The 9354-nt window shown below is 56.9% G+C and overlaps 1 protein-coding gene across 2 annotated transcripts; it reads right to left on the reverse strand.

Annotated features, from left to right (window-relative positions):
- Nucleotides 1-995: 995 nt before the first annotated feature.
- On the reverse strand, nt 996-8759 carry Clec17a (C-type lectin domain containing 17A). 2 transcript variants are annotated; one of them, XM_090336058.1, is made up of 11 exons: nt 8685-8759; nt 8249-8329; nt 7565-7597; nt 7313-7486; nt 6800-6841; nt 5714-5857; nt 5572-5634; nt 3955-4050; nt 3607-3758; nt 2170-2279; nt 996-1621 (listed from the first exon to the last, which is right to left on the reverse strand). In XM_090336058.1, exons 1-11 carry the CDS (start codon nt 8725-8727, stop codon nt 1489-1491), a joined length of 1071 nt encoding a protein of 356 aa, XP_090192184.1. In that variant the 5' UTR covers nt 8728-8759; the 3' UTR covers nt 996-1488. The 2 variants fall into 2 exon arrangements, with proteins under 2 accessions (XP_090192184.1, XP_090192175.1); XM_090336049.1 differs by lacking the exon at nt 996-1621 and having other exon boundaries at nt 1679-2279.
- Nucleotides 8760-9354: the final 595 nt, after the last annotated feature.

A 9354-nucleotide genomic window follows, 5' to 3' on the forward strand; every position in this document is an offset into this window, starting at 1 on the left:
CCTCGACAATGTATTGTGTATGTGTGGGCTGCGGGTCCTTGGCTTCAACTGAGAGCCTGGACACTGTCCCTGAGCGTCGTTGTCCTCAAAGCTGGCCTGTACTACTTCAACCACCGCTCCATTTCCAGCTTTCTTTCCCGCTGGTTTTCTGGAGGTGAGAGTCTCACAGACTTTCCTGCCTGGGCTGGCTTTGAACCCTGATCTTCCCATCTCAGGTTCCTGAGTAACTGGATGACAGGAGTGAGCCCCTCCTCCCCCCCAATCAGAATCTCACACTGGGAGTGGCGATGTCCCTGGTGGAGGTCCTGGTTGGTTTAATCCAGTTCTCCACAGTTGGTGGGCTTCTCCCCAGGGACACTGGACACTGGAAGGGGACACCTGTTTGGTGGTCATGGAGATGCTACAGCATCTCATGAAGTGGGGGAGAGGGTAGCCCTATCCTCCCTCCCAGGAAGCAAAGAGCCCCTCCCCCCAGCAAAGAATCAACCACCCACATCCCTGGAGCTGACCTTGAGAACCTCTAGTCTGCGGCTGGAGCTGTGGCTCAGGTGGTAAAACACCAGTCTTAAGCAGAGAAGCTTAGGGACAGGGCCCAGGCTCTGGAGTTCAAACCTCAATAAATATATATGACAATAAATATAGCAGTAATAAGACAAACCCCTGCACTGAAATGATGGTTTAGACACCTCTAATATTGTAGGAAGACCACACAGACACCAGGTGATTTATTACGTCCACAATCTTTAGGGCAGGAACTCGTGGCTCCCGCCTGCCTTCCCAGCTCCTCGGGACGCTGGGCTCTGAGGATGGTGCTCCGGTACCAGCAGGGGCAGGAAAATCAGTGAGCCTCTCCACTCAGTGAAGGCTGGAAGAGGAGCCGGGGCTCAAGAAGTAGAGCGCTAGCCTTGAGCCAAAGAAGTTCCGGGACAGCGCCCAGGCCCTGAGTTCAAGCCTCAATACTGACCACAAAAAGATCGGGGCTTCTGTTTGAGAGCCTCCCCACGCAGCCTCGGGCTGGCCTGGAACTCGGCATCCTTGTGTGCGCCACCATGCTCAGACGTCATGAGAGCTCCTAACAACCCACAGGCCTCCAGGGCAGGGCGGGCAGAGGGCTCCAGCACTGTCCGGGGTGTGTGTGGGCCCCCGATGCCCAGAAGGGCGGGGTCTTTACAGCCACTTTGCCTGTCTAGAAGCTCCACAGGACAGAATCTGATGCGCCCCTGCGGAGGGGGCCATCGCACCGTCACACTAGTCCTGCCTCGTGGCCTCACAGAGGCTGCCCGATGGCAGGCAGGGAGAGCCTGAGAACCACGCAGTGGACGACATTTCGGGCAGAGCCCCGAGGCTCCCCTGAAGCCAGGCGGCCACCTCTTCACCCTGCCCACCTGCCGGCTCACCACTGGTGCCAAGAGAACAGATAAACAGTTCTGCTCAGGGGGTGAAGGGCGGGAAGGGACAGGGACCCCCTCTCCAGAAGGGCATCCGGCTTCAACACGAGCACTTCCGCTCACAGATCCAGTAGGTGGTCTTGGCACAAGCGAGGTCGTTCCATGTGCCGCCCCTGTTCATGCTGGCACAGTCTTCCCCGTTGAGGTCGTTGGGTTCCTGGGGGTCCCAGAAACTGAGGAGGGGGGAGGAGGCTGTGAGCAGCAAAGAGGGGTGTCCCAGGGAGGCCAGAGGGGGGAAGTTATTCAGTGCGCCCCAGAATGACAGACACAGCAATGTAGAGCTATCAAAGCCCGCAGATCTGAAGCCAGGTGAGGTGGCACACACCTGTCATCTCCACAGCTGGATGACCCTGAGGTCAAGACCAGTCTGGGCCACCTAGTGAGACCTGGGCAGGGGCAGAAGCAGGGTACTGGTGGCTCACACCTGTAATCCCAGCTACCTAGGAAGCTGAAATCTGAGGATCCAGGTTTGAAGCCAGAAAGAAAAGAAAAAAGAAGGCAAGAACCATCTAGGTATGAAAATCAGGCACCTGGGCGGTGGAAACAGGAGGTCTGCAAGTTCAAAACCAGCCTGGGCCACATAGCAAGACCCGTGTCTAAATAAACAGTCAGAGCAAGATAGGTAGACTGGTAAAATAAAAGCTCCTGGCTCAACCACACAGCCCATTCCCGGGCGTCCTTCCCATGGTCTGGGCCCCGCCCCCAAGCCCAGGACACCTGCCTGAGCGTGACAGGAGACCCGTCCAGCCACCTCCACTCCCCTTCCTGCTCCAGGTCGTTCAGGCCCAGCCAGTACACCCGCGGAGAGCCATGCACCTTGGAAATAAAATCCTGCAAAAACCAATTCCCATTTCCAGTCATCAAATCTCCACCATCCTCAGGCAGGGACAGGGGTGGGGGAGGGGCAGCCATGCAGCAGCAGTCCACATACACTTTATGACACAAGGGGCCCCCATATTCCTCCTGGCCCCCAAATCTACAAAGCAGCAGCCACACCTTCCCCCACTTTAACCTGGGAAAAGGAGGGGAGAGAAATCCCACAGCTTCCCCCAGGAACCTGTAACCTGGTACCCTGACCCCTGGGCAGGAGGGAGGGACAACCAGGGTGATGGACGTATAAGGGGTGGAGCTTAGCGGGAGGCAGTTAGGCAATTGGAGGGTTCTCTTCGTCTCAGGAAGTGACATTCAAAATGAGAGCAAGCTGCTTCTCCCACCCAGCTCTCTGGTGTCAGGTCTTCCTCTCTATCACCATGGTGCCATCTTTCAGGGCCTCACACAACCAGGACACAGCCTCTGACCAGAGCCGGGGCCCAGCTGTCTCAACTGTCAGCCTCTCAGATCCAAGGGTTTTATTAGAGCAATTGATCATGGGCTGATAGATACAACTGGTGCCTCAGTTTCTTTGTAACGTGGACAATCATAGTGGCGACATCCTCACAAGATGGGTGTGAGGGTGTTTGCCTGAAACGCCAAGGGCTGGGGGTGACACAGTCTATACTGGGTACCAGGCTTTAGCCACCATCAATTCTTTTCTTTTCGTGCTGGTCCTGGGGCTGGAAATGAAACGCCTGGGCAGCGTCCTTGAGCTTTTCTACTCAAGGCTGGTGCTCTACCGCTGGAGCCACAGTTCTCCTTCTGGCTTTTTTTGGTGATTCATTGGAAATAAGAGTCTCATGAATTTTCCTACCGGGGCTGGCTTCAAACCTCAATCCTCAGATCTCAACCTCCTGAGTAGCTAAGATTCCAGGCGTGAGCCACTGGCATGTTGAGTGACTCATTGTTAATTTCTTTGTTTGGCTTTTCTGACCCAGGAAGCAGCTCTGGTCTGACTGCAGGGAGCTAAGAGATTCCTTCGAAAGAAAGAAAGAAAGAAAGAAAGAAAGAAAGAAAGAAAGAAAGAAAGAAAGAAAGAGAATGGAAAGAAAGGAGCTGGATGCTGTTCATGCTACTGAGAGAGTTAAGATCCTGAGGATCACAGTTCAAAGCCAGCCCAGGCAGAAAAGCTTTCTAGTTTCCATCCTCAGAGCTGGAGGTGTGGCTAAGTGCTAGAGCATCAACTATGAGCAAGAAAGCATTCATGAGGCCCTAAATGGAAACCCTAATACTGCAGAGAGAGGGGAAGGAGGAAGAGGAAGGAGACGAAGCTGGGGTGACTCACGTGTTCCGCGAAGCTGTTAACGATGACCAAGTGAGAGTAGCTCTCCTGGCAGAACTTCCGGGCCTCGCCCCAGGACGCGGTGGTAGAGGAGAAGTAGTAACACTTACCCTCAAAGGGGAGCCAGCCGTCAGGACACGTGACCCGGCCACAATCTGGGGATGGTCACGGACACTGTCAGCCGTGGACTCAGTACACCACATCCAGTGGAGGAAGCTGCACACTGCCCACCCCCAGAACACGCCATTTACACACGCATCAAGGAGCACCACACCTGGAGAGCTGGAGGGGGGAGCTGGCTCCATTTTGTCCCCATCTCTGCACAGCCACCCCCCCCCCATTTCTACTCACCTACTAAGCCTCGAAGCTCCATCACCGCCTGGCTGGCATCGGCTCTTACACGATCCAAGTCCTTCTTCAAGCCTGCTAGCCCAGCCATGCCTGTCACTGCCGGAGAAGAGGGGCTTAAGGGTAAAAAGCCCAGATTTGTGGCCACCCCAAGAGCCACATTCTCGGGGCCCAAGGTCCCTGGCTGGCTCACAGGGGGCCTGGATCTCTGGGCTTGGAAATAGGTGGAGTAATGGTCTTTGCAGCAACGAGTGGGAAAGGGAGACGTGGTCCAGTGATTGTGGTGTAGGTTTAGCCAGGCATGGAGGTCGTGCTTGAGATCTCAGCTGCTCAGGAAACAGGTATCAGGACTGGGGTTCTAGACCAGCCAGGCTGGTCTAGAAAAAATAAAAAAGTGGGTCAAACACAACTGATGAACACACCATGGTGGGACCCGGCTGTCATGCTATCCACACAGGAAGCACCATCCAAGATTTCAACAAAACACCAAATCCCAAAACTAAGAAACTGGGCCAAGAGCCTGTGACTCACACCTGTGACCTCAGCTACTCAGGAGGCTGAGATCTGAGGATCAAGGTTCAAATCCAGCCTGGGCAGGAAAAGTCTGTGAAATGCGTATCTTCCCATGAACGCACCACCGAAAAGTCAGAAGTGGAGCTGCGGCTCAAGTGGTAGAACACCAACGTTGAACCAAACAGCTCAGGGACATGGGGCGTGGTGGCTCACACCTGTCATCCGAGCTGCTCAGGAGGCTGAGATCTGAGGATCAAGGTTCAAAGCCAGGCCGGGCGCAAAAGACTGTGAGACTCTTACCTCCAATTAACCTCTGGAAAACCGGAAGTGGGGCTGTGTCTCAAGGGGTAGGGCAGTAGCCTTGAGCTGAAGAGCTCGGGTACCGCGCCCAGGCCAGAGTCAAAGCCCCACGACCCACCAATAAATAAAAAGGCTCAGGGACAGTGCCCAGGCCTTAACCTCAAGCCCCAGGACCAACACACACACGCACACACACACAAAGGCATGCACACAGGCATTGCTCACAGGTCTGCACAAACATGGCTGGGGAGTAGGACTCAAGGGGTAGAGGATGTGACCTAATGACGGAGGTGTGGGTACGAACTGTGGGGCGTGGCTTTGGCTGAAAAGGTGTGGCTTTGGCTGAGGGGCTTGGTTTTGGCTGGTGGGCGTGGCTTTGGCTGAGAGGCGTGGCTTTGGCTGATGGGCGTGGCTATGGCCCAGGGGCTTGGTTTTTGGCTGATGGGCGTGGCTTTGGCTGAGGGGCGTGGCTTAAACAGCAGCAAGTCTTCCTGAGAGAGCATGGCGCAGAGATGGGGCGTGGTCCACAATTGGGGCGCTGTTTGAAAGTAGGAGCTGAGTCTGCCTGGCTCACTGATAGGACATGACCCTGCTGTTGGGGTGTGGCCCCATGTTGAGGGGTATGTTTTATCGAAATAGGGCGTGGCTCAGATGACGGGGCGTGGCTCAGCCCTGTAGGGGCGTGGCTTCGTGGTAGAGCAGGTGCATGGAGCCAGGCGCATGCGCACAGCAGCGCAGCCGGCTCGGGAAGCCGGTGATGCGGACGCAGAGTGCACGCTCGGGAATGGACGACCGCTGACAACTCACCGTTCATCCGCCAGGCCAGCTGTTCCAAGGTCGCCCGCTTCAGGTCCTCCACCACCTCCTGGCCTGTGAGGACGAGGCCAGCTTGAGCCCCGCGTCCTCCTGGTGTCGGGCCTCCGTCCACCCCCCAGCTGGCTCTACTCACACTTGGTCAGGGTCAGGGCCAGCGCCAGGACGCTCAGCACCAGAGCCAGGGCCGCCAGCGCGCAGGGCAGCGCCGCCCTGGTCACCCGGAGCCTCGGCAGACTGCGGGGCTCGGCCCCGATCCAGGACACGGGCGTGGCTGGGCCTGGGGACGGGAAAGGAGCATGGAACCCGGGTCCCCGACGGAGGGGGCCTGGGGGATGTCCTGTCAGTGAGAGACAGGCTGCTGTCCGTGTCCCTGCGATGTCAGCAGCACGGTGCCGGGACTACTGACTGACCTGGGCGGGGGTTGAACTGAGGGCCTGGTGGGCACTGTCTGTGAGCTCTTTTGCTCAAGACTGGAGCTCCACCACTTGAGCCAGGGCCACAGCTCCATTTCTGGCTTGTTTTCATGGTTCCTTGGGGATAAGAGCCTCACAGACTTTCCTGTCCAGCCTGAGTGGCTGGGATGGCAGGCGTGAGCCATTGGCGCCAGGCTGGAACAGAGCGCAGAGGGGGCGTGGCCGAGGGGCGTGGCTATACAGTGGGTGTGGCTTTGTGAGGCTCTCTGGTGGGGGTGTGGCCTGTGGGCAGGGCGGGGCTTACTGGTGGCTGTGTCGTGAGGGGCGTGGTTCTGCGCTGGGCGGGGCTTGGTGGGCGGGGCTCCGTGTGGGCAGGGCCTGCTATCAGGCTTTGTGGCTGACTGATAGCGCTCCCCTAGCCGACCTTAGTCCCTGGGTTCCCAACGCAGCACCCCAAAATACAATGTGCCAATCTACATTCAGATGCAAGAGAATGCGTCGGCCCCACTCCGGCCAGCTGTGCTGAGCTCCCTCCGCCTCCAGCCTCCCTGGCGAGGAAGGCCCCGGGGCAGAGGGCTTCAGGTTCCAGGTGGGCTACATAGAAAAACCCCATAAAAAAATCAGAAGTGTCCCCCAGAACACGGCCCGGGTCCCGGGCGCGGGGGACTGGGCTGGGGAAAAAGAAAAAACAAAAAACGATTTTCTGGAGGAGTTTCTGGGGCTCACTGTGGAGCTGCCGGCCCGAGGCACATCCAGTGGGCGTGGAGAGAGGGGACACAGGGGGTGACCAGGGAGTGACGACTCACGGGTCAGGGCTGGCTGCCATGGAGAAGGTTCCAGATCACCACCTGGGAGCAGGGAGGGCAGGCTGTAATACTCAGAAGCTGCTGAACGATTCTGTCTTCTGACACTAAAAACCATGTTTAAAGCCACCCATTTTGCCCTCTGCTCAGAAGTAGTTGCACACACACAGAGACTGAGAAGATCACCGTCCAAGAGCAGCCTCGGCAAAAAAATAAATAAATAAAGATTAGCCAGATACCCACCCCCATGTCAACTGGCAAGCAAGGTATGGTGGTAAGTGTATGTAATCCCAGCTATGCAGAGGCATGAGGAGAAGGATCTAAAATGGGCCTGGGCAAAAATGGCAAGACCTTATCTGAAAAAGTAATTACATTTTAAAAAGGGGGCTAGAGGCATGGCTCAGCAGTAGAATATCTGTGCTTGCAAGCATGAGGCTGGCTGAGTTCAGACCCCAGGATTGCCCCCAAAAGAACAATTATAATAAATGATGTGGGGGGGATGGGAGGAAAATTCACCTGATTGGCGCTGTGGGCAGGAGATAGTTGGCAGGTCCAGGACTGGGAGGTGCAAGTGGGACGTCTTGATGGGAAGCCCGGGGCCCGGCAGTGAGCAGGGAGACCCCAGCCCACAGCCCTCACCTGTCATGGGCTGGGCCTTGGGAGGGAGCGGGGGGTTTTCTGGGCTCTTTCCTGAGGAGGGGGGAGCAAAGTGGAGTTCAGAGCCCAGTAAACTCAGCCCTGGCTCTCACCCCTCCTTATCCTGCTCACCTTCCCTCGGGGGCCTTGGTGGAGCCATGAAGCCTAAAGAGAAATTCAGAAAAGAAATAAGCAGAGTGTGGTTGTGCACCGTCTTTAGTGCCTGGACTGGCTTTGAACCGCAGTCCTCAGATCTCAGCCTCTCCTGAGTAGCTAGGATGACAGGTGTGAGCCCCCGTGCCCAGCCCCAATTCCCACTTCTATAAAGACTTAGTAGATGCTGGAGAAATCCTGAGCCCAGCCTGGGGTCCCCCAAGTCTAAGCTTTGCACTTCGGAGGGAAGAGCCTAGTGGTACAGACCTGTAGTCCCAGCTACTCCAGAGGCTGAGAGGGGAGACTTGTTTGAGCCCCAGAGTTCAAGACCAGCCTGGAGCAACATGGCAACACCCCCATATCTAAATAAGGGACAAGCAAAGCCCTCTAAGTCCTGGGTATAAAGTAGGTTTCTGGTGCAGTTTCCCAGACACCACAGTCTGAGGCTCCCCACCCCAGGTGTCCCTGAGGTTTCTCTTCCTCACACACTCCTACTCGTCCTTCAAGACCCCACTCCAGTGTCCCCTCCTCCAGCCTCCACCCTTGCAGACAAGACTCTCCCTGTCCTTTCCCTTCTGTTCCTTCTCTGTGAGTCCAGATCGGCCCCAGCCCCTCATGGGTGCAGCATGACTCTTGGTTGCTCCTGGAAGTCAGCGCTCTCACCTGGCTTAGGAGGAAGGTCCTTGTAACTGGGAGCAGCATTTTCATAATCTTCTTCCTCCTCCTCCTCGGGCTTCGCCATCCCTTCCAGAAAAAAGGCAAGTGAGGCCAGGCACCCCGGCTCACACCAGAAAGCCCCACTAGGCAGGATCTGAGGATGGCGGTTCAAAGCCAATCCAGATCTCACAACTCCTCAAGAAGCTTATCTCCAACTAATTCCCGGAAAAGCAGTAGCGGAGCCGTGGCTCAAGTGGTAGAGCGCCAGCCTCGAGTGGAGAAGCTCAGGGACGGTGCCCAGGCCTTGAGTTCAAACCCCAGGCCTGACAGAAAAACAAAAGACAAGGCATCCCCCGCCAAGGCCCCCCTCCTTCCTCTGCCCTCAGCCGCCATGGCTGGCATCGACTGCCTGCGTCCAGCTGGAGCCTGGCCAGGGCCGCACCTGGCGAGTCCCAGCGCTCAACGTTGGAGTACCAGCTCTGCATGGCTGTCCCCTGCCCAGGCCACACGCCAGAGCCGCGACTTGGCACCTCTGACCCTCTTCCTCCTTCCTGGGCCGACTCAGAGGTGGAGAACATGCAAATCTGCTGCCCCAGGAAGCTCCCGCCCCCCTCCCCACACCGCCCTCCTCCTCCACCTGGGGAAACCGACTACAGCCCCCAGGGACACGGCCCCCAAACAGCCCCAGACCTTGCTAGACAGGGGTGGGGCAGAGATGGAAGGATCAGAGTTCAAGGCCAGTCTGGACAGAATGCTAATGAAGCCTCATCTCTAAAGCAAGCTAGACCTGGTGTCTCTGGACAGTGATCCGCCCTGTTCAGGAGAGGGGGGCAGGAAGATGACATTTCAAGGCCATAGCTGTAAAAAAGCAAAACACAAGATATGGCTCAAGTGATGAAGTCCTGGACTCCACAACTGTCACTGCCGACCTCCACCTTAGAGGGTGAGGTGGGCGGCATTGGAGACCGAGAGCTTAGCGCTTTCCTCCCGACTGAGGCCAGCCTGGGCACAGGAGGTCTGGGAAACTCCATTTCCTCCCAGCCACACGGACACACGGATAGGAGGAACGCAGTCCACGTCAACCTGGGCACAAAGGGACTCCCTACCTCAAA

This window comes from Megascapheus bottae, chromosome 1, assembly GCF_031878675.1.
Source record: "Megascapheus bottae isolate mThoBot1 chromosome 1, mThoBot2.hap1, whole genome shotgun sequence".
NCBI lineage: Eukaryota > Metazoa > Chordata > Mammalia > Rodentia > Geomyidae > Megascapheus > Megascapheus bottae.

What these genes read in the sequence shown, in the direction of transcription:
- Clec17a (XM_090336049.1), bottom strand. Translation starts at nt 8,727, where the DNA reads ATGCAGAGCTGGTACTCCAACGTTGAGCGCTGGGACTCGCCAG. An exon ending in GGCCCTGACCCTGACCAAGT is followed by an intron (nt 5,635 to 5,713) that starts GTGAGTAGAGCC and finishes TCGTCCTCACAG; the next exon opens with GCCAGGAGGTGGTGGAGGAC. An exon ending in GCTGGCCTGGCGGATGAACG is followed by an intron (nt 4,051 to 5,571) that starts GTGAGTTGTCAG and finishes CTTCTCCGGCAG; the next exon opens with TGACAGGCATGGCTGGGCTA.